Source organism: Acomys minous, assembly GCF_964271855.1.
Source record: "Acomys minous genome assembly, chromosome: 12".
Taxonomy (NCBI): Eukaryota; Metazoa; Chordata; class Mammalia; order Rodentia; family Muridae; genus Acomys; species Acomys minous.
This window is the reverse complement of record NC_140493.1, coordinates 93137113-93164323: the sequence shown is the minus strand read 5'-3', so window position 1 is coordinate 93164323 and position 27211 is coordinate 93137113. Positions and strand designations below refer to the sequence as shown.

The 27211-nt window shown below is 49.1% G+C and overlaps 1 protein-coding gene across 4 annotated transcripts in view; it reads left to right on the top strand.

Moving 5' to 3' along the window:
• STAT3 (signal transducer and activator of transcription 3) overlaps positions 1-26349 on the top strand; it is a 57872-nt gene extending 31523 nt beyond the window's left edge. The window contains exons 3-24 of one of the 4 annotated variants that reach the window (XM_084748784.1): positions 497-641; positions 1176-1274; positions 3493-3588; positions 3782-3863; positions 4345-4439; positions 4591-4742; positions 6453-6611; positions 6700-6792; positions 7461-7520; positions 13734-13763; positions 13857-13950; positions 14047-14094; positions 15928-16011; positions 16834-16932; positions 17054-17189; positions 17852-17904; positions 18149-18243; positions 18355-18494; positions 18886-19095; positions 23118-23160; positions 23504-23566; positions 24332-26349. In XM_084748784.1, the coding sequence (XP_084604910.1) occupies positions 497-641; positions 1176-1274; positions 3493-3588; positions 3782-3863; positions 4345-4439; positions 4591-4742; positions 6453-6611; positions 6700-6792; positions 7461-7520; positions 13734-13763; positions 13857-13950; positions 14047-14094; positions 15928-16011; positions 16834-16932; positions 17054-17189; positions 17852-17904; positions 18149-18243; positions 18355-18494; positions 18886-19095; positions 23118-23160; positions 23504-23528 (2038 nt within the window). In that variant the 3' untranslated portion in view covers positions 23529-23566; positions 24332-26349. Of the gene's footprint in view, positions 1-496; positions 642-1175; positions 1275-3492; positions 3589-3781; positions 3864-4344; positions 4440-4590; positions 4743-6452; positions 6612-6699; positions 6793-7460; positions 7521-13733; positions 13764-13856; positions 13951-14046; positions 14095-15927; positions 16012-16833; positions 16933-17053; positions 17190-17851; positions 17905-18148; positions 18244-18354; positions 18495-18885; positions 19099-23117; positions 23161-23453; positions 23567-24331 lie in introns of all 4 variants that reach the window. The other 3 variants (XM_084748782.1, XM_084748783.1, XM_084748781.1) reach the window with 3 other exon arrangements.
• The last annotated feature ends 862 nt before the right edge of the window (positions 26350-27211 follow it).

Below are 27211 nucleotides of genomic sequence, written 5' to 3'. Positions count from 1 at the left end.
CACCACACTAGACTCATAGCTGTACATTTTGCTCAAATGTTCTTCTAGTCATATAGACTATAAGGATGAATAATAATATCTGGAATCATTCGTATATAATCTCTCTCCTTTTTTCTCCCTCTGCTGAGGATCATACCCAGGACCTTGAGCACGCTAGGCAAGCCTGTGTCACTGAGCTGTGCCACCAACTGGTGGTATTGTTGACCTAAGCAAGAGGAAAGGAAAAAGAGGAATGGTTTCTAGCGTCAGTTTGTCTTGTCCCCCCTGCCACCCCTTGGTTGTGGACTCTGCGTGTACGTGTCTTAGATTCCTGTTGGTACTGCTTTAGAGACAAGGTGCCCAGACGGCCTTGGAACTCTCTAGGTTGGGAAAGTTGGCCTTGAACTGTTGGCCCTCCTGCCTCCACCTCCCGAGGGAGCCTCGGTTACACACACCCACACATTCTGTGTACCCCAGGCTCTCCAGATTACTCAGCCAGCTCACTTCCTTTCCCTAGGGCGTACGCAGCCAGCAAAGAGTCGCACGCCACGTTGGTGTTTCATAACCTCTTGGGTGAGATTGACCAACAGTACAGCCGCTTCCTGCAGGAGTCCAATGTCCTCTATCAGCACAACCTGCGAAGAATCAAGCAGTTCCTGCAGGTGCGACGGGAAACCGAGCGGGAGACACTGGCCCCGCAGCGTGGAGTGTTAGCGTTCTTTCCTCACTGGGCTAAATGACAAGAGCCCATCTTGTACTCTCAATCAAGGGAGAAGTAATTCGCTCCTTCTCAATTCCCTGTACACTGGCCCCTGGGCACCACTGCTGGAAATTCACTTCTTAGGTTACAGGTGAAGCAATAAAGCAAGGGCTTAATGTTAGTCTGTTATAACAGCGCACTAATAACGCCTCTTCCTCATAAGCACGTGAGCGACTCCTAGTTTTAAATGTTAGAAGTTTGAGTGAAGTCAGCCACTTCCCTATAAAACCAGATGACATACTGTCCCAGAATGGGCTCATGTGCTCCTGCCGTTACCAGTCTCCTCCCTTTCCTTCCCTACGGATGTCAGTCAGATTCTGAAGCCGTTGGTCCATGGTTTCATTGGAGGCTCTGCAGAAGTGAGTTTTAAGCCAGCTTAAGCCTGCATGTCCTTAGTCGGCTACGGCTTTCCACTCTCTTTTGGTCTTGTTTACAGAGCAGATATCTTGAGAAGCCAATGGAAATCGCCCGGATCGTGGCCCGGTGCCTGTGGGAAGAGTCTCGCCTCCTCCAGACAGCAGCCACTGCAGCCCAGGTGAGACGGAGAAGAAACAGAAAAGCATGGGGTAGGAGCCTCAGGAACCAAGCAACCGTATACATAAATAAAACAGTAACGGTTTAATATGGCTAAGAGGAGATAAACACTGGACTAGACCAAAGCCCTAAACATACATTGAAGATAACCAAAAAAAAAAAAAATTAACACAATCCCCTCCATCCCGCCCTGCTAACCAACAGTGGTGCTGCGACCAAGGACGAACTTGAATTCTGCTTCTTCTGCCTCCTTCTCCTGAGTGCTAGGATGAGAGGTGCAAAGCATCATATCCTGTATGTGAGGTGCTAGGGACAGACCCAGGGTTCTGCGCCTGTTAGACAGGCACCGGAAGTTGCATCTTTGGTTGTTGTTGGTGAGTCAGGCTCCTGCTGTGTTGAACAGCTGACTCTCAGTTTGGGATAATCTTCCTGTCTCTGCCACCCAAGTGCTGGGGATTACTGGTGTGTGCCACCCCATTCTTCACACACCTTTTTTTTTTCCTGGTCTTCATTTCCCGTCTTTTGAGACAGGGTCACATTCTGTTACCCATGCTGGGCTAGAGCTCACTGTGTAGGCTGGGGCTGTCGCAAATGCATGGCAGTCCTGCTTTCAGTCTCTTAGGTCACTGAAGATTCAGGCATGGGCCACTGTGCCCTGCTTGCTTTTGAGACAGGTTCTCAAATACATAACCCAGTGTGGTAAAGTCCAGACCCTCCTGCCTCAGCCTCCCAGAGTACTGGTATTCAATATGTGAGCCACGGTGCCCAGCCCATGGGGACCTCCTAACGCCTGAGCCCTGAGTTAGAACTTGGAAGTCTGCAGAGCACACCTCCCTAGCCATCCATATGGAGCGTGAGAGACCCTAGACCATGGCAGGCTGAACACAGAGATTGTCTCTAGAGACCAGGCCTTCATTCCTGCCCTAGGCAAGCTTAGGAAATAGAAGAGGAGAGAGGCAGAGCTTTGGGGCTGGGCCCTCGGTCTGTGGCACTTCTCGGCATCAGTCAGGGTCCCTCCCATGATGGGGAAGAATGTAGGGGCTGGGTTGCTTTCCCGAGTCTTCTGAGAGGGTTGCGTTCTGTGGTTTGGTTTGGGCAGTAGCCGTGAGAAGCGGAAAGAAGGTCTGCTTCTAAAATCGCCTCCTTCAGACCTACTCTGGAGACGTGTGGCGCTAGTGGAGGGGACGGACTGGAAGCGAGAGGGTCTAGAAGCAAAGAGTGGTGCTGGAGAGCTCAGTGGTTAAGAACACGGGCTGCTTTTTGAAGCCGACCTGGGTTCGGTTCCCAGCATCCATAAGGTGGCTCACAACTATCCGTAACTCCAGTTCCAGGGAATGCAGCATCCATCTCAGGCAGCAGGCACCCGTGCACACAGGCCGGCAAAAGCAGCCATACACACAAGATAAAGCAAGTAAACCTAAGGAACAGAAAACAAAATTTAAAAATGTAAGGAAGCCAACAGTTGGGGCCTGATTTGAGCCCTTGACAAGTGTGAGGGATTAGAGCTTAGGCTCAGGGCGTGAGCTTTTCTAGCTCAGACAACTGGACGGATAACATCCCTCCGGACTCCCGCAGTCTCAGAGATTGCGATCTTTATCCTTGGGCTGCTGTCCTGCTGTCTTGTTTTTGGAGCTTCCACTTGTCTTTCCCCATCGTCAGATGTCTGTTTCTGCTCCCTGCGAAGCCCACTCACTTTACAGTTTGTCCTAATTGACCCCTTAAGGCATCGGCCTCTCCTCCTCCCCTGGCAGAAGCTAATGGAAGTGCGATTTTGTAAGTCCTTGGGAAATGATTTTTTTTTTCATGGAAATATATTGTACTATGCTGCCACCAGTTATTCTGAACTTGTTTATTCATATTCTCTCAGTGCTGGGATCAAGCTAGGGCCTCATTCATTTGGGCACAATCTCCACTACTGAGCTGTACCCAAATTCTTTCTAGATTTTCTTCTTCTTCTTCTTCTTCTTCTTCTTCTTTGGACAATTTGACCCATGAGATGCTTGAAGGCTGAGACAGCGTCTTAGTCCAACATGCTGGCTCCTAGTTTAAAGCAGGTTTACAGTGTTTCCTGTTGGTAAAAAGCAACAGGAGTGTTTTTCCCTAGCTCACTCCATTCTTGCACCACTGCCTGTGTGTCAGGGCATGTAATAGGATGGGGTGGGGTTTCCATGAAGCCACCTGTGTTATAATTTTATTTTACTTTATTTTATTTTTTGCAGCAAGGGGGCCAGGCCAACCACCCCACCGCTGCCGTGGTGACGGAGAAGCAGCAGATGCTGGAGCAGCACCTTCAGGATGTCCGGAAGCGCGTGCAGGTGAGCTGGCCCGCCAGGAGCCGCGCTCTGCGGGGGAGTGGGCCCTGCGTGCACGGCTTCATTGCCTTCAAAACTTCCTTTTCCCTTTCTCGAAGGAGACCTCTACCCTCCCTCCTCTCTCTCTCTCCTCTCTCTCTCTCTCTCTCTCTCTCTCTCTCTCTCACTTCTGCTTTTGGTTTGTTTGTTTAAACAGGATCTGGAACAGAAAATGAAAGTGGTAGAGAATCTCCAGGATGACTTTGATTTCAACTATAAAACCCTCAAGAGTCAAGGAGGCAAGTGAATATTAGAGACGTTAAGATCTGTAGAAAGCTGGGCTGGCGGGATGGCTCAGGGGTTAAGAGCACTGGCTGTTCTTCTGAAGGTCCTGAGTTCAATTCCCAGCAGCCACATGGTGACTCATAAAACCATTTATAATGAGATCTGGTACCCTCTTCTGGCCTGCAGACACACATGCTACAATCAGTCGATCAATCTTTAAAAAAAAAAATCTGTAGAAAGCTAACCTGTCACTGAGTTTCAGGACCTGCCTTCACAGTAGGAGAAGGGAGCTTCTGGGACAACCGTTTGATTGTTTTTGAGATCGGATTTGTCCACGTAGCTCAGGCCGGCCTGGAGCCAGCTACCGTCTTCCCTCTGCTCTCTGAGTAGCAGGAACTGCAGGTGCACACAGGCTCTGGACCCTCCCTGAGAAGGCAGGCAGATCGATGTGAGTTCGAGGCCAGCCTGCTCATGGTGTCTCACTTCCCCCACCAGACATGCAGGATCTGAATGGAAACAACCAGTCTGTGACCAGGCAGAAGATGCAGCAGCTGGAGCAGATGCTCACGGCGCTGGACCAGATGCGGAGGGTAAGCGTGCCACATGCTTCCCCAGAGTCATACCCTTGCTGTGGGAACACTTGGCAGTCTCTAATGGGTTCCTTCTCTGGACCTGACTAGAGAGCGTGCTTAGGCGCAGTCTGGGGAAACGTCTGCTGACTTCATTTTGGTTTCCAAACAGAGCATCGTGAGCGAGCTGGCGGGGCTTTTGTCAGCGATGGAGTATGTGCAGAAGACACTCACAGACGAAGAGCTGGCTGACTGGAAGAGGAGACAGCAGATTGCGTGCATCGGTGGCCCGCCCAACATCTGCCTGGACCGTCTGGAAAACTGGTAAGAGTTGGAAGAAGAAAGGCTTCTTTTTCCTTCCAGAAAGCCTGGTTTAGTCACAGGCCCACAGAGCGCTGCTTGTTCCCTTCCTTATGATTGTGTTTTTCCATTTTAGTGTTGGGCGTGAGTGGGGGGTGGGATGGAACCCGTCCCTCAGATGTGTGCCAGGCGAGTGTTCTAGAACCATGAACACTCTCTTGCCAAGATGGGCACTTTTTTTTTTTTTACTTTGAGAAAGAATCTCACTGAGCTCATAGGCTAGCCTCAAACCTGTTATACAGCCCACGCTGACCCTCAGTGTACAACCCTCTTTCCTCAGTTTCCTAAGTATCTGGGATTACAGACATGTGTCGCCATACCTACCTTAAGGTGGCTTCTTCTTTTTTCCAAGATGGAATTTTTCTATGTAACAGCCTTGCTGTCCTAGACTAGCTTTGTAGACCAGGCTGGCCTCGAACTCATAGAGATCTACCTGCCTCTGCCTTCTGAGTGCTGGGATTAAAGGCGTGCGCCACCATGCCTGCCCTTTGGTTTGGTTTGGTTTTGGCTCAGCTCTAGGTGGTATCTTTTTACAGACTCAAATCTAATACAAGCATTAAAACTGTTAGCTAATTTTAAGAAAAAAAATTTTTTTTCCGAGACAGGGTTTCTCTGTGTAGCCTTAGCTGGCTGTTCATTTTTAAAAAGTAGTTTGAGCCAGGCAGTGGTGGCACCCGCCTTTAATCCCAGCACTCGGGAGACAGAGGCAGGTGGATCACTGTGAGTTTGAGGCCAGCCTGGTCTACAAAGCGAGTTCAGGACAGCCAAGGCTACACAGAGAAACTCTGTCTTGAAAAACCAAAAAAAAAAAAAGTAGTTTGAAGTGCCTCCTGGTCAGAGCTGCAAGAAGCATGAGAGGTTCAGGTGACAGAAAGGATTGGTGTGGAGCTCAGACCCCTGTAACTGTCATCTTCCCTCCCTCCATCGCCTTCTGCCTTTATTAACTTAGTGGGAGACCACACAAGACAGACATTGGATTTAAGGGGAGGGTGACTGATATTCCCTATTCTTGGAGGAGATTTAGTCAGTTTTGTCTCTCTCCTTCTCTCTGCCTACTTTTTCTTTTTCCCTAATTGATTTTTTTGTTTGTTTGTTTTGGTTTTTGAGACAGGCTCTCAAAAACAGGCAGCCTTGGCTGTCCTGGACTCACTTTATAGATCCAGCTAGCCTTAAAAGTCCCAGAGATCTGCCTGCTTCTGCCTCCCAACTGTTGGGATTACGGGCACGCACCCCTGGCGTTTCTAATTGACTTCTAAAACACTGTTTTCACTCTCCCTTCCTTCCTTCCTTCTTTCCTTCCTTCCTTCCTTCCTTCCTTCCTTCCTTCCTTCCTAGTTTTTTGAAACAGGGTTTCTCTGTGTAGCCCTGGCTGTCCTGGACTCGCTTTGTAGACCAGGCTGGCCTTGAACTCACGGCGATCTGCCTGCCTCTGCCTCTGAGCACTGGGATTAAAGGCGTGCGCCACCACGCCTGGCAAAGTGGCCATTTTTATGCTCTGTGTATTCCCTTTCATTATTTTAGCCTCCCATCCCCCTTGTGAGACAGGGTCTCACTGCATTGCTCAGCCGGCCTTGAGGTCACTATGCAGCCCCGCCACAAGGTCCCTTTGCTCCTGAGTGCTGGGGTTGCAGCGAAGCAGCGGAGGTGACCGGGGACTCCTTTCGTTATTGGCAGGATAACTTCGCTAGCAGAATCTCAACTTCAGACCCGCCAACAAATTAAGAAACTGGAGGAGTTGCAGCAAAAAGTGTCCTACAAGGGGGACCCTATCGTGCAGCACCGGCCCATGCTGGAGGAGAGGATTGTGGAGCTGTTCAGAAACCTAATGAAAAGGTAACTTTAGAAAGCTGGTGTTCTGAAGCAGGGGACAGGAAGAAGGCCGAGCGCCGCAGCACCTGACATGCCACCCTTTTCCTCCCAGTGCCTTCGTGGTGGAGCGGCAGCCCTGCATGCCCATGCACCCTGACCGGCCCTTAGTCATCAAGACTGGCGTCCAGTTCACCACTAAAGTCAGGTGCGCCCCGGCCTCACACTCTGGGTGGAGCTTTGGTTGACGTCCAGTCCTTTGAGGACTGTAAGGGAAGGAGTAAAACTTGGTGATGCGATAGCTGAGGGGCCCCATCAAGGGGGGGAGGAGAAGCCCACTCCTCAGCACCCTCACAAGTGTGGAAGGTTCCCCTGAATTGTGAAATCTGCAGAAACAGAGCTGTGTCGGCTCCCAGGCTTAATGGGAGGGTTACCACGGGCAGAGTGTGCTCATGTGCTCTCATTAAGTGCTTTTCATGAGCTTCCTGTCAGTCTCTTACCCCCGGGTTCGCATTCTTAGGCATTTCAGTACTGTTTGGCTGAAGGGTCAGCGTTCAGCTTTAATATCAAAGATGACTTTGGGCAGAGGTGGCATTTGGGGTTGTAAATATACTTAATTAATTTTTCATCTAGACAGGGTTTCTCTGTGTAGCCCTAGCTGTCCTGGACTCACTCTGTAGACCAGGCTGCGTTGAACTCAGATTCACCTGTCTCTGCCTCCCGAGTGCTGGGATTAAAGGCACGTGCCACCACTGCCAGCAATATATTTACTTCTTAGGAATTGAAGTATTAGTGTTTTACTTTCTTTTTTTTTTTTTTAATTAGAGGTCATGGTAAGGAGCCTACTGACTTTCCTTGACTATATGATTTTAACAGGTTGCTGGTCAAATTTCCTGAGTTGAATTATCAGCTTAAAATTAAAGTGTGCATTGATAAGTGAGTATTCTTCATATGTATATTACTTTAAACAACTTTTAAATTTAAATATATTATGATCATTTTCTTCTTCTCCCCCAAGTCCTTCCAGAGCCTCCCCTCCTCCCTACCTAGCCAAAAAAAAAAACAACCAAAACCTCAATATAACAAAAAAGCCCCAAAAACCTAGAAAACAAAACACAAAACACAACACTCAAAAAGAAAAACAAAAAAGCCAAAGAAAACCACCAAACTGTAGCCAGATAAAAGCGTGCGCGCGTGCGCGCACACACACACACACACACGCACACACACACACACAATTTGTCAGTCAACTACTTGTGCACATGAGACCTGCCCTGGAGTGGTTGATACATCCAGTATCACTCCAAAGCTGATTTCCCTCTCCTCGCAGGTCTAAGCGACAGTTCTGCTGTTAACCTTTTGGTCTAGTGGGGTTAGGTCATATTTATTCATTTGTTTAATGTTACAAAATATTAACGAGGTAAAACAAATACTATCCCATCCAACTTGGACAAGTCAAACCAACAGAAGGAAAAGAACCCAAGAGAGACACAAGAGTCAGAGGTCCGTTCGTTTGCATACTCGGGGGAATCCCGTAAAAACACTAAACATAATGTTAGCCCAGAGGGCCTGGTGCAGACCCACGCAGGCCCTGTGCGTGCCGCCTCAGTCTCTGTGAGCTCATATGCGCTCTGCTCATGTTGGTTTAGGGGCCTTGTTCTCCTGGTGCCCTCCAACCCCTCTGACTTTTACCTTCTTTCTGCTACCTCTTCTTTGGCGTTTGCTGAGCCCCGAGAGGAGGGATCCGATGGAGACATCCCATTTATCAGGGCTGAGGGTTGCAGGGCGCCTCACTCTGCATGATGTCTGGCTGTGGACTCTGTGTTTGTTCCCGTCTGCTGCAGGAGCAAGCGTCTGTGGTGATGGCTGAGCAAGGCACTGATCTATGAGTACATAGAGCGTCATGAGGAGTCATTTTTATCACTACATTTTTTTCTCTTTCCTTTTTTTTTTTTAAGACCAGTATTATTTAGTTTTGCCCTAGGTCCCTGGACTATCTAGTCTCTGGTTCTTGGTCACCCCAAACATGTCTGGTATGGATTCTATCTCATGGAGTGGCCTTAGGTCAGATTGGTTATTGGTTGGTTACTCCCACAAGCTTTGCACCACCATTGCCCTAGCATGTCCTGCAGGTAGTCCGCCATTGCAGATAGAGGGTTTGGGCCTGGCTTGGTGCTTATATTTATTTTTTGATAGTGTGCAGAGTGCCTTCCTGTTCCAAGACACTGGGACATAAGGGTGAAGGTTCTGTGTAGACACCAACTCGGCATCTCCATGTTCAATGAGCTGTGTAGGCGTTATGTTGTTTTGTTTTTCGAGATAGGGTTTCTCTGTGTAGCCTTGGCTATCCTGGACTCGCTTTGTAGACCAGACAGAGCCTCTAATTCACAGTGATCCACCCGCCTCTGCCTCCCGAGTGCTGGGATTAAAGGCGTGCGCCACCACCGCCCAGCATGTAGGCGGTATCTTTAACAATAGGGCCTTGCTGTCAGTTTGTGGGAAACAACCTATAGACTTGGCAACAGCCTAGGTTGTTTGGGGATTCCCATGGTAACCCAAACTCAGTACTGGAAGCCTCACTTGCTAACGAGAGATGGCCAGTAGGGACCTTACGTCTCTCATTATTTGGTGATTTAGTTTAGATCACCTTCGTATATGCTTATATTTTAGGAGGTTTCTACTAGCCTAGATTTCAATGCTACCCCACAAGTGCTCCATAATTTTTGCTGTCTCTCCCACTATTTCCTTCCACTACCAGCTCTGGTCTCCCCTTCCCCGTTTGTTCCTCCACTTTCAGACCCCCGTCCGTCCATAAATACCTATTCTACTTCTTTTCCTAATGAGATCTATCTGTCCCCTCTGGTCCTTCACCTCCACCTACCCTCTGTGGTTCTGTGGATTGTAGCTTGCTGTAACAGCTAATATTCATACATAGGTCAAAACATACCATATTTGTCTTTCTGGGTCTGGGATACCTCACTTGGAATAACTTTTTTCTAGTTCCACTTATTTGCCTGAATATTTATGATTTCATTTTTTAAAAATGGTTCAGTAATATTCCATTGTGTAAATGTACCACATTTTCTTTATCCATTCCTCTGTTGAGGGACATCTAGGTTGTTTCCAATTTCTGCCTGTCATGAATGGCAATGAACGTGGGTGAGCAGGTGTCTCTGAGGGCGCAGCATCCTTTGGGTACATGCCCACGAGGGAGGTAGCTGGCTCCTGAGGTAGACAGATTCCCCGTCTTCCTGAGGAGCTGCCACACTGATGTCCATAATAGCTGCATGAGTTTTCGCTCCCCCCAGCAGTGTGTGAGTGTCCTCTACCTCACAGCCTCGCCAACATGAGCCGTCACCTGTGTCGATATTAACCATTCTGATGAGTGTAAGGTGGAATCCCAAAGTAGTTTTGATTTGCGTTTCCCTGATGGCTAAGGATGTTGAACATTTCTTTAAGTGTTTCTCAGCCATTTGGGTTTCCTCTATTGAGAATTCTGTTTAGATCTGTACCCTATTACTTATCTATCAGTCTTTTATTTATTTATTTATTTATTTATTTATTTATTTATTTATTTTTGATTTTTCAAGACAAGGTTTCTCTGTGTAGCCTTGACTGTCCTGAACTCACCTTGTAGACCAGGCTGGCCTCGAACTCAGTGATCCACCTGCCTCTGCCTCCCGAGTGCTGGGATTAAAGGAGTGTGCCACCATGCCCGGCTTTTTTGTTTGTTTGTTTTTCAAGACAGGGTTTCTCTGTGTAGCTTTGGCTGTCCTGGGCTTACTTTGTCGACCAGGCTGGCCTCGAACTCACAGTGATCCACCTGCCTCTGCCTCCCCACGCGCTGGAATTACAGGCATGCACCACCATTCCAGGCTTTGTACCCCATTTTAAAATTGGGTTATTTTTTTCTTGATATCTAGTTTCTTGAGTTCTTTATATATTTTGGATATCAATACTGGATATATAGTTGGTAAAAATCTTTAACTATTCTGTGGGCTGCCTATGACAAGTAAATATCCGTAAACTTAGCTCTTATCTTCAAATGGTAGAGGAACAAGAACCTTGACGGACATTTGACTTTAGAGATGTCCCCATTCGGGGAGTCTTTTTCTTTCTTTCTTTCTTTCTTTCTTCTTCTTCTTCTTCTTCTTCTTCTTCTTCTTCTTCTTCTTCTTCTTCTTCTTCTTCTTCTTCCTCTTCCTCCTCCTCCTCCTCCTCCTCCTCCTCCCTCCTCCTTCTTATTCTTTTGTGAACAGCTGTACCCAAAAACCCTGCAGAGCCACATCAATTTGCCTCAAGCACTGAAAATAAAAAAGGCCTGGGAATTATACAGCTCAGTGTTAGTGCGCTTACCTAGCACACACAAAGCCCTTGGTTCAACTCAAGTACTGAAAAATAAAGATGTAATTAAATAAACAATGCTTGCCAAGTTATAGCACAGTTGAAAAAAGTAAGCAAGGATTGCTTTGCGTTTCTTAGTATGTGTGTGCATGTGCATAGACTAGAAGTGTCTTCCTCCATCACTGCTCGCCTTATTTTTTGAGACAAGCTCTCTCACTGAACCCGGAGCTCAGGCTGGCTGGTGAGCAAGTCTGTCTCTGTAGCCCCCAGCACTGGAGTTATAGTTGTTTACTATTGCACCCATATTTGATGTAATTGTTGAGGACCCAAACTAAGGTCGTCAGGCACTTCACCCACTGAGCCATCTCTGCACGCCTTTATTCGTTCCTAAGAGTCAATAGCATTTGGGCATTCACACTGCTGTGCAGAAGTTTCCAGAACACATCACTTTACAAACCTGAAGCATCCCTGACTGAGCGGCTGCTCTTGTTCTCCTTCTCTTAGTATCTGACGCTCACCACTTACTCTCAATTTTGTTGTTGTTGTTGTTTGTTTTGTTTTGTTTTTTTTGCTTTTCGAGACAGAGTTTCTCTGTGTAGCCCAGGCTGGTCTAGAAGTCACAGTGATCCACCTGCCTTTGCCTCTGCCTCCCTGAGTGCTGGGATTAAAGGCATGCACCACCACAGCCAGCTTCAAAAAAGTTTATACACACACACACACACACACACACACACACACATACATACACACACACACCAGGCCTGGGTAAGGGAAGCTGCCCTGCCAGGTATTAAAATGGATTACAGAGTTGTAGTCGTTAAAGGAGTGTGTTACTAGGACAAGAACGTGTCGACTGAACATATAACAGAATCTGAAGTTTAGAAATAGACTTGAGGTAAGTGGGTCTCACCAGGCGGAGAGGCAAGGTACTCAGTGAATGGCCGTGGTGCAGCTCCCTTTGGGTTGGAGCGGAAACTCCAGGTGTATTTACATGTTAGCAAAAGCACCCCACAGAACACAGGTGAGTAATACATAACACAACAGTGACACAGCAAAATGACACCACCACTTTGGAAGACATTCTGACAGTTCTCTAAAAAGTAAACCATGCCCTAGCTTACGACGCACCCATCTTCACTCATAGGGAGATGAGCAATGCACATCCGTGTCCACTAACAGGTGAACGAATGGACAGCTGGCAGCCCATCATACAATGCTATCCTGCTCATCACTGAAAGGAAAGGAGCTGTTGATGGCTGTGACACACGAATAAGTCTTCAGAGTAGTTATGTTGAGTGAAGGAAACCAGGTCTCTTCCCTCAGAGGAGGGTATATTTTATCTATCCATGGATATATTTCTAAAACGACAGATAAATCTGTAGTGACAGAAAACACAGTAATGTTTGTCTGGGGTCCGGGTGGGGTGGAGATGGATGGGATCAGTGCATTACAAATGAGTTTGGGAACACTTTGGGTTATGAGTGTGTCCTGGACTGTGCTGGCAGTTTCATAGGTGTGCACAGCGTTTATCTATAAACCAGCCCCATAAGCTGTACATTTTACATTGGCCAGTTTATTGATTATGAATTCTAGATTAAACTAACACAAAAAGGGAATATAAAGCAGAGACATCAATTCTGACATGAGGGAGAGCTTTTTGATAACTGGTTTGAAAATGTAATACATAGAAAGAGAAATAGTTTAAAGTTGGTAATTTTCTTCTACAAACCCACCAGGACATGCTATTTGTAGGTGAATATATAGCACTGGAAAATAAATTTTACTATTTATTTATTTATCTATCTATCTATTTATTTATTTATTTATTTATTTATTTATTTGAGAGAGGGTCCTACTATATAACCCTGGCCAGCCTTGAGTTCGCACTAATCCACCTGCCTCTGCCTTCCCAGTGAGAAGGTTAAAGGTGTTTGCCACCATTCCTGGCTAACAAGAACTTGTAAAATAGTATTCTAAAAGAAGATAAAGACAGAAAACATCATATATAAAAAGGCGCCCTAGTCAGAGACAGAGGCAGCAGGGCTTCCACGGGAACGGCTTCCCCGCCGTGTCCTCGGAGGCGCAGTCATACTTATATACTTATTACCAACTTTGCATTGCTTTTTGGAAAACCCAGCGTGGCTCAAATAATAAGGAAATTCCCAGCCTGTGTAACTGGAAATGCAGTTGGGGCAAGTACCTGACAATGAGGTCAGTGACTCACAGGTGTCTTGAGAAGCCCAGGATCTTCCATTCCATCCTTAGTGCGTCACCTGTAGGCACACAGGTTGTCCCATGGCCTCTGGTAGCCATTACCAAACACCATGTGCCTTCTCACACACGTCTGTGGGACAGAAGCACAGCCTAGGATAGAATTCCCTCCTTGGTCTGATGGAGACAAGGCACTCAGGAGGCAGAGGCAGGTGGATCTCTGAGTTTGAGGCCACTGGTCTACAGTGTGAGTCCTAGGACAGCCAGGGCTACACAGAGAAACCCTGTCTCGGAAAACCAAAACAAAGGCAAGGCAGACCCGTTCTCACCTGGCCTGTGGCTTCCTGTGTTCTGATGAATGTAGCGAGCAGGGCTCTGCCATGGCAAGCAGGGTGGAGAGAAGGTTTCCTTAGGAAAGGAGAAGAGGCTGTGGGGTAGGCACCCAGTGAGGCTATTGCCTAAGTTTTGTTTCACACCTAAAACATGACTGAACAGCTGAAAGCTTTTTCCACCAGAGTCAGTCAGTAGTAGGTTCTGGAAAGAAACGTGGTCTATCATTTCAGTTTTATTAAGCTTCATCTGTGTTCTTTACAGAGACTCTGGAGATGTCGCGGCCCTCAGAGGGTAAGTCCAGCCTCCTTCTGTCCCCTTTCATCCAACTTTATTCTCTGGCTGCTCTGCAGTCACGCATGTGTTGGTTTCTCTCCCGTGACTCAGGTCTCGGAAATTTAACATTCTGGGCACGAACACAAAAGTCATGAACATGGAGGAGTCCAACAATGGCAGCCTGTCGGCAGAATTCAAGCACTTGGTAGGTCACCAGGGAGGGGCCAGGCTGCCCTGCGCAGAGAGCAGATGACCAAGGGACAGCCTCACCTGACTCTTGGCTTCTTTTCCTTCCTTCCAGACCCTGAGGGAGCAGAGATGTGGGAATGGGGGCCGTGCCAACTGTGATGTAAGTTTTGTTCGGGCTGAAAACTAACTGGGAGTATTTTCTTGGAAGAAGAGCATGCTCTGTCTCTCTGTCTCTGTCCCTCTGTCTCTCTGTCCCTCTGTCTCTCTGTCTCTGTCTTTCTCCCTCCCTCCCTCCCTCCATCTCCCCTTTTCCCTCCCTCTCCCCTTTTCCCTCCCTCCCTGTCTCTCTGGCCAGAATTAAATACTTTCAGCTGCTATCATTTAGGAAAGTCATTCTGGGCCACTGGGCCATGTTCAAAAATCACAGGTGCGTGGAGCACGTCTCTGAATGCTGGGGAGTTGGCTCCCCTTTCAGCAGTGGGAAGTCCCTCACTGAGTTGTTACCCACACCCATTTAGTAGAAAAGACGTTTCCACTATGCCTGGGGCTTCCCAAAGTCCCTTGCCACCACCTGCCAGCTGGCTTCATTTCCAGTGCCTTGGTGAGACAGAAGGCATGAAGTCAGAGTTAAACTTAAAAAAGAAAACAACAGCAAAAACCCCCCAGCACTGAGGAGCTGAGGCAGGGGGATTGTGAGTTTGAGATTATCTTGTCATTCAGCACCCACGTAAAAGAACTGGAATTTCATTTCTGGGAATTAGCAATTCTTGTACAGACAAGTGGCTGCACTGCTTGGCTGCTCCTGTCAGTAGAGGTTGTCACAGTCACTTTGGAAAGCGACTTGGCATTATAAAAATGAGCACACCCTGTAAACCCGCAGATCCAGTTCTAGGACTTAACAGTAAGGAAAGCTTTGCATAGGTGGATCAGGGACAAGTGCACGATCATAGCCACAGGTTACTCTCTAAACACAGCCCAGATCCACCAGCACTCTAGGGAGAGCTGTGTAGTCACAGTGTAAGAATAACTGGGACCCACACGTGACCAGTCACACTTAGGGGGAGCTCAGCAGCAGGAGCACACTGAGAGCAGGACCTTCTCCAGTGCGCATGCTTGGAGAAACAACCCTGGCCATGGTTAGGAGGAGCTAGGAAACACTAGACCTATAGGACACAGCAAACTGCTAGAGGAGGGAAAGAAAATTCACCTGGGAATTTCAGCAGTAATGGCTTGTCCATGAACTGGATGGTACCGCTCGGCTGTAGCTCATTGTTGGGGTGCCCTTGGCATGCGTGAGACCCTGAGTTTTCTCCCTAGTGTAGATGAAAGGAAGGAGGGAAAGAAAAGGAAGAAGAAAAGAAACCTAAGTAAGCTTTCTTTTTTTTCTTCCTTCTTCTTTCCCTCCCTCCCCTTCTCCCTCCCTCCCTGCTTCCCTTTCTTCCTCCCCTTCTCCTTCCCTCCCTCCCTCCTTCCTTCCTCCCTCCCTCCTTCCCTTCCTTCCTCCCCCTTCTCCTTCCCTCCCTCCCTCCCTCCCTCCTTTTCCTTATTTCCTTTCTCTGTGTCTCTGTGTTTGGTCACCCATGTGTCATGGTTCACATGTGGCAGTCAAAGGACCACTTGCAGGGCTATTTTCCTTCCACCATGTGGGTTGCTGCGATCAGGCTCAGGTTGTCAGGCGGATGCCCTTGCCCACTGACCCATCTCGCTGGCCCCCACATAAGTAGATCAGCTGGGCCGTGATCCTTGGACGGCCATTGCTTTGCTGTCCTTCATGCCTGGAACCTGCATACTATAAAATAATGATTATGTTATGTAGCACATAAGAAAGGAACATGTTGAGGATCCTGTCCCCCAAGGTCTTTGTGCTGAAGAGACAAGGCATAGAGCTGTGTCCCTGACACTGTCTGTGGATGTCTTTTACATGTCACTGTACTCTGTTGCTGCTGAGAACTCAGGGCCATTCTCTGCAGAAGTGACCTCCGTGTTGTTGCAGGCCTCCTTGATTGTGACTGAGGAGCTGCACCTGATCACCTTCGAGACTGAGGTGTACCACCAAGGCCTCAAGATCGACCTAGAGGTGAGCCCTGCACAGAACTAGGCAGCTCCCGTGCACGGGTGCACACGCAGGGACGACAGGGCAAAATACCTGTGTTTATTTTTCACTGCCTATCTCTGAAAAGTCCTTGATAGCCACCCCTCCCCCAAGAGTAAAGTCTTGGCTTAAGAACATGTTATGAAAATCTGTATTTAGCAATTACTTAGAATCAATCAGCAGCCGCCATTTCAGTATGCAGAAAATCTCATTTAGATTTTTTTTCCCAGCTTTCTTGATCTTACTAAGTTAGACTGGAAAAGTGGATATCCTCAGTTTGATTTCTTTTTTTTCTTTTCTTTCTTTCTTCTTTTTTTTTTTTTTCAAAACAGGGTTTCTCTGGGTAGCCCTGGCTGGCTGTCCTGGACTCCCTTTGTAGACCAGGCTGGCCTTGAACTCACAAAGGTCCGCTTGTCTCTGCCTCTGCCTCTCAACTTGTGTTTGATTGTGTTCCATGAAACTTGTGTTCCATGAAACACCTCGGTTTCATGGAAAGATGCAGAGTCTTTGAGTTTTAGAGGTTGCCTTCCAGATCTCCCCGTGGAAAGTCAGGGGCGGGGGAGAGGGGCTAGCTTTGAACCAGGTACACTTCGTTCAGACATCAGCGCGTCTTGGTGCTCAGCTTGGGCATTCTTCTCTTGACCTCAGGCTCCTTCAGCCTCACTCCCGCCTGGACTTGGCATCGGGTATGGCCATGGCATGAGTGTTAACTGTAACCTGTTGAGATACAGGTGATGAGGGTTTTGGAGCTTTGAGGGCCCCACTGCCTCACTAAGTCATGCTCCACCTTTCTCCTGTACGCTACAGACCCACTCCTTGCCAGTTGTGGTGATCTCTAACATCTGTCAGATGCCCAATGCTTGGGCATCAATCCTGTGGTATAACATGCTGACCAACAACCCTAAGGTGAGCGCCCTCCCCCCCAACACCCTCCCTGAAATCCCTGAATCCTGTGGCTTCTCTGCCCGTGGCTCGGGTCATCAGCGTTACTCTCTCATCTAAGTGAGCGAATCTTTCATTTCAATAGAACGTGAACTTCTTCACCAAGCCCCCGATTGGAACCTGGGACCAGGTGGCTGAGGTACTCAGCTGGCAGTTCTCATCCACCACAAAGCGAGGGCTGAGCATCGAGCAGCTGACCACGCTGGCCGAGAAGCTCCTAGGTGGGATTTGGCAGCTTTGGCCATGTCTGGCCTAGGGCTTGGTCTTCCTGGCAGGGTTTCCCAGTGTCAGCCTAGGGCAAGGCACTCTGCTGGGGCCAGGGTGGGAAGTCAGGGTATATCTTGGTGTTCGATTTTAGGACGCATGGAGAGGATGAAGGCTTCTGCTTCTCTTCCTCTTCCTCCTTCCCCCTCTTCCTCCTCCTCCTTCTTCTTTGGATTGCCTTCCAAGGCACTGCTCTGACTAACCTGGGAAGATATTTTAATTGTGTCTGAAGACAGGTGAAAGCTTGGCTTGCCCCACCAAGCTTTCTTTAAGTAGCCATAGATGCTAGTCTGGACTAAAAGTAGCTTTGACCTGTGCAGCCTTCTAACTCCAGCTGTCGGCCTGTCAGTGTGTGACTCCGGGCCTCAGGCCACACAAGGCCAGGAAGAGCAGGGGCCCCATAGGACATCCGGGGGTCAAATGCTGGCCTTAGGTATATGTGGGCTTGTTTACGCATGTGAGCACACACATGCACTCACAACGGTGGCTCCCTGCAAGTACATGAAAGCAAATACATGGGACAGATGTTTGCAAATTCTGCTTGAGAAATAAAACCTTCCATCAAGGCTGAAATTCTTCTGGTTTTTTATTTTGTTTTGTTTTTTTCCCTCTCTCCCAGGACCTGGTGTGAACTACTCAGGCTGTCAGATCACATGGGCTAAATTTTGCAAAGTAAGTGATCTTGTTGGTTTCTTTGGTTCTCTCCCAGGAGGCAGATGTGACGTGCTCATTTGTAAGGCGGTGGTGTCTGGGCATCCATAGTGAAAGTCCAGGACTCCTTTCTCCAGCATGTAGTAGGAGCTGCCTGAGCATAGAGGAGCCTGGGGGTGTTGGCGGAGTACCAAGGTTGAGGCAGGAAAGGGCTGCCATGAATAGTGGTGGACTGGGCTTTCTCTTCATCCTTCATGTCCTCCAGGAGAACATGGCTGGCAAGGGCTTCTCCTTCTGGGTTTGGCTGGACAATATCATCGATCTTGTGAAAAAGTATATCTTGGCCCTTTGGAATGAAGGGTAAGGTTGAAACTCTGTGCCCCACTGTGTAACCAAGTCACCTGTTCCCAGCAAGCCCATGGCAGGGACAGCCTTCTGAGCCCAGATAACACCGGCTCTCCTTGGCCGCAGGTACATCATGGGCTTCATCAGCAAGGAGCGGGAGCGGGCCATCCTAAGCACAAAGCCCCCGGGCACCTTCCTGCTGCGGTTCAGCGAGAGCAGCAAAGAAGGAGGGGTCACTTTCACTTGGGTGGAAAAGGACATCAGTGGTAAGACCGCTCACCCGCGCCTCCTGTCTCACTTGCTCCACCTGGTGGCCACTGGCAGCACTCGGCTGCTTTGTGTTCTGGGTACTCCTGCTGCCCCCTGGAGGGCAGAGAGGGCCTGTGCCTCCTTCTCAAGGGGTGGCCTGCCAGTTTGTTTTGTTCGCCCCATTGACTAATATTTGTATAGAAAAGTATGATTCAAATCTTATTTCCACGTTGCCTTTTCTGCCTACCCCATTAATACACCTGAGGCGAGTGTTTGGCCTGCGATCCTGCTGGAGAGCCTCTCTAAAAGCCAGCCTGGACATTGGCACAGTTCTACGTCACTGGGTAGAGCACCCAGGGTCTGCAGCACTAGGCTGACAGAAGCTTTCCTTCCCATGTCTTGTGACAGGCAAGACCCAGATCCAGTCTGTAGAGCCGTACACCAAACAGCAGCTCAACAACATGTCATTTGCTGAGATCATCATGGGCTATAAGATCATGGATGCTACCAACATCCTGGTGTCCCCACTGGTCTACCTCTATCCTGACATTCCTAAGGAGGAGGCATTCGGAAAGTATTGCCGGCCAGAGAGCCAGGAGCACCCTGAAGCTGACCCAGGTAGTTGTTGATTTTCCATGGTTCTGGCTTTGTTCTTAGGGAAAGCGCAGATCCTTAAAGGGCATGCCTGGGTACCTTGGGGGATTGGCGATTTCTTTTTACAGGAAAGGGCTATTTACCGGGTGTTTGACAGGGTAACTGACGGTATTCAGGAGAAGAGCAGAATTGTGTCTCACAGGGAGCTCGTCAGTCTGAAGATGAAAATAGCAACACACATGCAAACACACACACACACACACACATATACACACACATACACACACATATACACACACATACACACATATACACGCATACACACACACATGCACACACATACACACACATACACACACACACAAACACACACATACACACACATACACACACACACATACACACACACACATACACACACACACATACACATACACACATACACACACACATACACACACACACAAACACACACATACACACACACATACACACACACACACACACACACACACACACACACACACACACACTTAAAATACTGGGAAAGAAAATGCCGATAGTTCTCTGGTGCTTCTTTTTGGTTTTGTTTGTTTGTTTGTTTTAATATTTTCAAATTTTGTGTTTACCTTTATTTTATGTGTATTGGTGTGTTGCCTGTGTGTATGTCTAAGTATCAGATATTGGAGTTACATACAGTTGTGAGCTGCCATGTGAGTGAACCTGGGTCCTCTGGAAGAATAGTCATTGTCCTTAACCACTGAGCCACCTCTCCAACCCTCTCATTCCTTTTTTTTTCCGGGGAGGGGGGCATGTTCAAGACAGCCCTGGCTGTTCTGGAACTCTCTCTATAGACCAGGCTGGCCTCGAACTCACAGCGATCCGCCTGCCTCTGCCTCCCGAGTGCTGGGATTAAAGGCGTTCGCCACCACTACCCGGCTCCTCTCTGATGTTTCTTACGCAGTGGATTCCAGAAGACTTGAGACAGATCTGAGTCCAGTATGCATCCCTGTCATGAGTAAGCAGTGCTAGGAGTCTGAAGAAAGGTGGGACTGTGGCTATTAGCTGCCTGGGGCAGAGCGCACAGTAGGCTGGGGAGTGTGGAGATTGCAGGAGATGATGGCTGGAGGGAATACAGACTTGGCATTTAGAGTATACAGCTGTTGAAACAAGCAGCACTTCACTATGTGGGAGTGCGGGTGACTGTAAATCAGCGTTTCTCAACCTTTCACAGAGGCGCCTAAGACCGTGGGAAAACACAGATATTTACATTACCGTTCATAACAGTAGCGAAATTACAGCTATGAAGTATCAGTGAAAATAATTTTGTGGTTGGGGGTCACCACAACCACAGGAGGAACTGTATTAAAGGGTCTCAGCATTAGGAAAGGAGAGAGCCGCTATTATAAATTATACAGAAAATAGGAGTTACGTTGTGTTAAATCTGTAGTTCCTGGGGCTGTCCCTAGCCTGAAGGGTCAGAGCTGTCTGGTCTGAAGCCATTTAGTACTTGCTGCATTGACTATTGCTGCCCTCATGCCGGCGAGGAGTCTGGTTTGTCCATCTGTGTTTTCTATGACTGTTATTTTTTCTTTCTTTCTTTTTTAATATTTACTTATATGTTAATAAGTGCTCTATCTGCATGTACACCTATACACCAGAAGAGGGCACCAGATCCTAGTATAGACGGTTGTGAGCCACCATGTGGTTGCTGGGAATTGAACTCAGGACCCCTGGAAGAGCTGCCGGTGCTCTTAACCCCTGAGCCATCTCTCCAGCCCCCTGTGACTGTGTGTAATCATTGTCCCGTGCTGCGCTCTGTGATGCAGTGTGTGAGTCGGCCTCATTGCCCTGGCTATTTTTCACCAGCTGTTTCGTTCACATAGCACCTGAGCACAGCTCCCCGCACCCCTCTCCGCCGTCCTCGCCGGTCCTGGAGGAGAGGCCAGGTCTCAGGCTGGAGGGGTCCGGCTTCTGACAGTTACTTTCCTTTCCCTTTGTTCTGCCGCTGAGTTCTCTGCATTCTGTGGAGGAGTTGAGCTCTCGCTTCCTGTCTCTCCCTTATCTCTGCTTCCACCTTGCCTTCAGTTGGGAGATCTGTTTATCAGTCTCTCTCACAGCAGTCTTTGTTCTTCTCACAGAAGACTTTGAAGTCCAAGTGCTGATCCTCTTGACGAATTTTGCTTTCAAGATCTAGGCCCCTGGTCCGAGGCTGCCACCTCCATCCCGGCCCCTGGTCTGAGGCTGCCCAGAGACGGTCCTCAGGGGCGAGGCCCTGGGCACGGGAAAGGACTCTACTGCCTGATGGGGTTGCCTGTGAGCATAAGGAGGGTGCACTGTGGGCTTGAGAAACTGAGGCAGGGAAGGAGGTTCTGACGAACCCCTCAGAGAGATGAGCCTGTGTTGGCTCCTTCTTCTGCCTCTCCAGCAGGAATATTATGGGGGAGATGACTCAGATGACTCACAAGACTGCCAGAAGTCCACACAGCTCCTCAGGAGGGATTTTGAGCAAGTTCAGTCATAGCTGTCCAGACCCAGATATTAATAGGCCATTTCTTCTTTCTTCCATCTTAGTACTGTGCTCCACGTTCCTGCCTTGGGTTCAAAGTGTAATTCTCAGCTCTGTTTATTTGTTTGTTAGTTAGTTTGTTTGTTTTCTGAGACAGGGTATCTCTGTGTAGCCTTAGCTATCCCGGACTCACTTTGTAGACCAGCAATCCGCCTGCCTCTGCCTCCCGAGTGCTGGGATTAAAGGTGTGTGCCACCACGCCCGGCATCAGCTCTCTTGATCATTGTAGAAATTCTTCTTTTTCGCTTTTTAATTTATTGTATGTGTGTGCCTGTGTGTGTGCGTCTGCTTGTGTGTGTGTGTGTGTGTGTGTGTGTGTAAGTAGATCTTGAGGGTATCTGTCAGGCTTGGTGACAGACAACTTTAGCACTGTGCTGTCTCCCTCTTCCCATCTGCCTCTCTAGGATAAAAGTTCAGAACTTTTTGGGACCAGAATAGTTGGTTGCATTTGTAGACAGAACAATTGTCTCAGTAATTCCTTTGGTTTTGGTCTAAACTTGTCTCTTGGCTAAAAGTGAACTTGGATTTTCATTTATGGCTACCTATTGTTGTTGTTGTTGTTGTTTTTTGAGACAGGGTTTCTCTGTGTAGCCTTAGCTGTCCTGGCCTCACCTTGTAGACCAGGCTGGCTTCGAACTCACAGAGATCCGCCTTGTTCTGCCTCCCAAGTGCTGGGAGTAAAGATGTTTGCCGCCACGCCTGGCTTATGGCCACTTTTCCATGGCTTCTCCCAGGTGTTTGTCATGTGTCTTACTGGCTGCTTGTAAGCCCCAGTGTTGTGCCTGTGCTTTTCTTAGCCTGCCCACAGGTCCCCGGCCTGCCATATGCTTTGCTCACCTGAACTCCCAGGCTTTCATGCCAGTGTCCCCAGGGCTCTTCCCAATTTCCTGGCCTAACATTCAGTCCTCACATTTACAACATAATCGGCAGAGATGAAGGATAATCAGTCCTGTCTCTCTCCCCTCCTACACATGAGGGAGAAGGCACCTTGGCCAGGTCTCCTGGCTGTTGCACATGGACTTGGACCTGGGTGTCCTGTCTTCCCAGTGGCTGGGATGTGTTTTCTAGCTTGAAAGTGGCTTTGGAGCCGCCAGCATTAGCAGTCTCTGTGTCTTCTTAAACAGTCAGTCTTGTTGGTGTCTGTGCTGGTTGCAAAAAAGGGAAGTCAGTTCCCAAGTATGGCCAGGTCACAGGAGATGCCTGACACCACACAAAGGTGGTTGACCCCACAGGCAGGGTAGGGAAGGGAGCAGGAGAGCTGGCAGTAGATCGGGTGTAGGTCCAGGTGGGGCAAGTGTGCCCAGAAAGAAGCAACAGAACTTCAAACTGCAAGATTGGATGTGAAGCCACATGAACTGAGGGAGGACAGCCCTAAGAAGTAGACAGAAGTGTGCGGGCAGTCTCCCCATCTGGGAGGGGCTTGCACTGTTCTCAAAGCAGGTGGCCGTCGGCTAAAGCCGGGGTTTCCTCTCCACAGGCGCTGCCCCTTACCTGAAGACCAAGTTCATCTGTGTGACCCCGTAAGTATCTTCCCTTCCCAGTTCTGCACTCATTTCTAGTGTCCTCAGTTATCCCCAGGAACAGGGGGGACTTGGGGTGAGAGTTACCCGCGAAGGGCTGGCAGCTCCTGGACCTCTTTAGTGCTCAGAGTGACCTTGTGTGTTTAAAAAGCTTGAGTTTTTATTTTTTCTGTTGGAGACCAGAGTTTGATGGCTTGTGTGTGTGTGTTTTGTTCTTTTTTTTTTTTCCCCCTCCATTGTGTCTTGTCAACCCGGCCCTTCCCCCTCCTGCCGTTACCCCCCCTTTCCTACAGAACGACCTGCAGCAATACCATTGACCTGCCGATGTCCCCCCGCACTTTAGATTCATTGATGCAGTTTGGAAATAACGGCGAAGGTGCTGAGCCCTCTGCAGGAGGGCAGTTTGGTGAGTGTTTGGAGAGCCAGGCCCCTTTGATGCTTGCCTGTACAGAGCCAGCACCTACCTGCCTTCCACACTGGTAGACATCAGCTGTAGAGCCGAGTGTGGTTGGGCACATCCTTCGTCCCTGCATACAGAAGACAGAGGCTAACAGATCTCTGTGAGTTCGAGGCCAGCTTGGTCTACAAAGTGAGTCCATAACAGCCAGGGCTACACAGAGAAACTCTGTCTTGAAAAAAAGTGAGAAATAAATAAATGAGTGAATGAATTGCGTGGGGGTTAAAGCCATATTCTACTGTGGAAGCAAGCCCCACACACGTGTAGTTTCCCAGTAGCCACAGTAAGAAGTGGCAAGTGACATTAAAACCTTATGTAGACAGCACACTGTCACTTCAGCATCTGAGTGGTGCTGAAATAGTCATTGGGCTATCTCTCCCCCTTCCCTGCCCCCTCTACTGAGTTTGAAATGTGGCTCTTGCACCATGATTTAGACTCAGGTGCTCAGTGGTAATGTGTGACTAAGGCTGCCACACGCGGGGCAGCCCCAGGCTCCTGAAACAGAGAGCTGGGGCTCAGGTGGAGACAGCTATTCTGGAGGGCAAGGCCCTGTAAGGGGCAGGAGGCCTGGCTCTCCTGACTTTGCCCAGGCCTGAGAGGACAGGAGCCCTGCTAACAGTGGCACCTGAGCCCTGTCCCCTTGCAGAAGGGTGGGGGCTTATGTGTTGGCTGCAGTGAGGTGGCTGAACTGGCATTCTCTGTCTGTCCCTGCAGAGTCGCTCACGTTTGACATGGATCTGACCTCGGAGTGTGCTACCTCCCCCATGTGAGGAGCCGAAAACGGAAATTGCAGAGATGTGACTGAGACACCTGCCCCGTGTTCCACCCCTTAAGCAGCCAACCCCCAGATCATCTGAAACTCCTAACTTTGTGGTTCCAGATTTTTTTTTTTTTTAAAAGTCTACTTCTGCTATCTTTGAGCAATCTGGGCACGTTTTGAAATAGAGAAACGAGTGAGTGTGGGTGATGTGCTTTCGTGTAAAGAGGAGAGTGCTCTCTGAGTCCGCGCTGGGGGTGTGGAAGCGGGAGGCTGAAGGAGGGGGGGGGGAACGCCTGTGTCTGTCCTGCTGCCTCCTTTCTCAGCAGCTCCAGGGTTATTGTTAGACAAGTGCCTCCTGATGCCCGTGGCATCCTTCTGCCCATTTCTGTGAGCTGGTACCCCAGGCTGCCTGCAGCTGAGGACTCCTGGCACTGCACTTTTAACCTTGCTAATGTCCAAATAGAAGATAGGACTAGGCCCCTAGGGGTTTTTTTGTTGTTGTTGTTTGTTTGTAAGAAGAGTTAAAGGGCAAAACACACTGAAACAGCATAGCCTTTCTATATCAAAGAAAATTCAGTTAGCCTCTCTGGTGCTCTAAGCCTTCAGTTGTCTTTGGGCTGATCATCTCTATAAACCCTGACGTGGTTTCAGATCAAATCTGTAAAGACATCTGAGACTGTGGCTTGGCCTCTGGTTCGAACATGAAGGTTAGAGGGAACATAGATATTCCGGACTCTTCTCCCGAGCTGGGTTTTATTTTCCGAGTGCGCCTCCTTGTTGGAGGGCTGAGGCTAGGTCAAGGGCACTGAAAACCTCTATCATCCTCCTATTCCCACCCAGTTTCCAGACCCTGTGTCAGGGCCAGCCTGCCCTGTGGGTGCCTTACTGGGCCTAGGATCAGCCTGGCTTCCTTTCCCACTTGACCTTGCTAGTGGTATGTCCCCTACCCATGTCCAAAGACCCGCTGTCCTGCCTGTATTGGGAACCCTGGCCTCAGGACATTATGACAAGAGGGACTGAGTTTCAGGTTTGAACCTGACTCAGACTACAGGGTCCTCAGCAAAGCTCAGGGAGTGTGGTACTTGTTCTGTTTGCCTGGTTCCCAGGGTACCTGTAACCACAGGGCAAAAGCTGACTGATAACCTCCAGGCTTGCCCCTCCTATGAGGGGTGTACTCTTGGCCTCCCCTGAGACTGGTGATTGTCTGCTCCCCCACTGGGGCCCCCAGGTGAAGTGGAACAGCGTGCCTACACCTACTATGGCCTTCCTGTCACCTGCTTGCCTCGGCCACTCAGCTTACTTGAGCACTAGTGGTTCAAGGCCAGTCGCCCCTGACACCGGGCCATGGCTAGATTCAGTGACTCAACGCCACCCCGCTCATTTGATCAGTGCCTGTAGATTTCTGTTTGTTTCACTCCAATTAACCAGTGTCTGAATTAAGGGTGGTGAGGACATTTGTCTCCAGGACAGACTGCTTGTCATGACCACCCCTGGCCTTCTGCTTTGAGACAGTTACTGCTCTACCTTCCCCAGCAACGTTCTTTAGTACACAGTAAACTGAAAGGGTGTGTAGAAAGGCAAGGCTTAAGCATACTGACAGCTTTAAATCCTGGGGACCCAGGATCAATGTGAGGACTTCTCTCGGGGCAGGTGGGGTAACATCCGGCTCTGGGAAGTCTGTGTACCTAGGTTAACCACCCATAGCGATCTCGCACTAATGAGCCCTCGGAACCACCCACTTCCCCTCCTCTTGACCCCCCTGCCTGTCCCAGTCTCTCCCAGCCGCGCCTGCACATTGCTTAGCCCTCCTGGTACAGTGGCTTGTATTCTATCCTGGCCACTGCATTCAAATTCCAATGTATACTTTCTAGTGTAAAAATTTATATTACTGTGGGATGTTTGTTGTTTGTTTGTTTGTTTTTGTATATTGCTGTAACTACTTTAACTTCCAGAAATAAAGATTATATAGGAACTGTCTGGTGGCCATGGGGGACTGCCTGGCTGGTGGGACAGCCTCTGCCCAGCTGGTGCTTCAAGGACGCCTTCTGCTCGGGCAGAGCTCGGCTAGGAGCATGACGATCAAGATGGGGTAGCGGCCCTGTTTGGGTTGAGGTTCTGTTTGCTTCTCATTCCTGGGGTGATGCAGGGCCCCTCCTCCCCCTGCCCATTTTACATCAGCTACCATCCACCAGAGGAGATGACCTAGGAGCCAGGGGTCAGAGTCCAGTGTTAAAGAGTGTCAGAGTGGCCTCCTCGCTCTGCCCTCCCAAAGCTGCTGTTTGTTCTGGAGTCAGATAAGCTGCCTAATGGAGGGCGGGAGGCTTGGGGTGTGTAGACGGAGGCCTCTCCTTCCACAGTTGGCCCATTATCACTTTCTTTTCAGTTCCATCAGTGGGGACAACTTGCAGACACTTCCCTGGCTGCTGGCTACAGGGCCCCTGGGCAGTCGGCAAAGATAACTCAGGGAAAGGCCACAGACTGAGGTGCCTGCTCTCAGCAACTCCCCACATGCTCCACTCACTCCCCAGTGCCTTGGAGCCCAGCCCAGCACTGAGTGCCTCTGTGAGAGATACCGGCACTTCCCCTGCAGAGATGGAAGCAGAGATTAGTGTTCGGTGTGGCTAAGGCGGGGGCAGACCCTGCTTCCCACCCACCCCCAACCACCCTGGGGCAGGCTGTGAACTGAGCTGCCTCAACCATGCTTTGAGCTTGGAGGTAACCTGTCATACAGTTCCTTGTGCCCTAGCCCTCAACCCCTCAGGCTACTGAGTCCAAGGCCCAACCCCAGGCCCTGGACTAGTACCTGGATGCCAGAGGTCTAGCTAGGGCTAGCC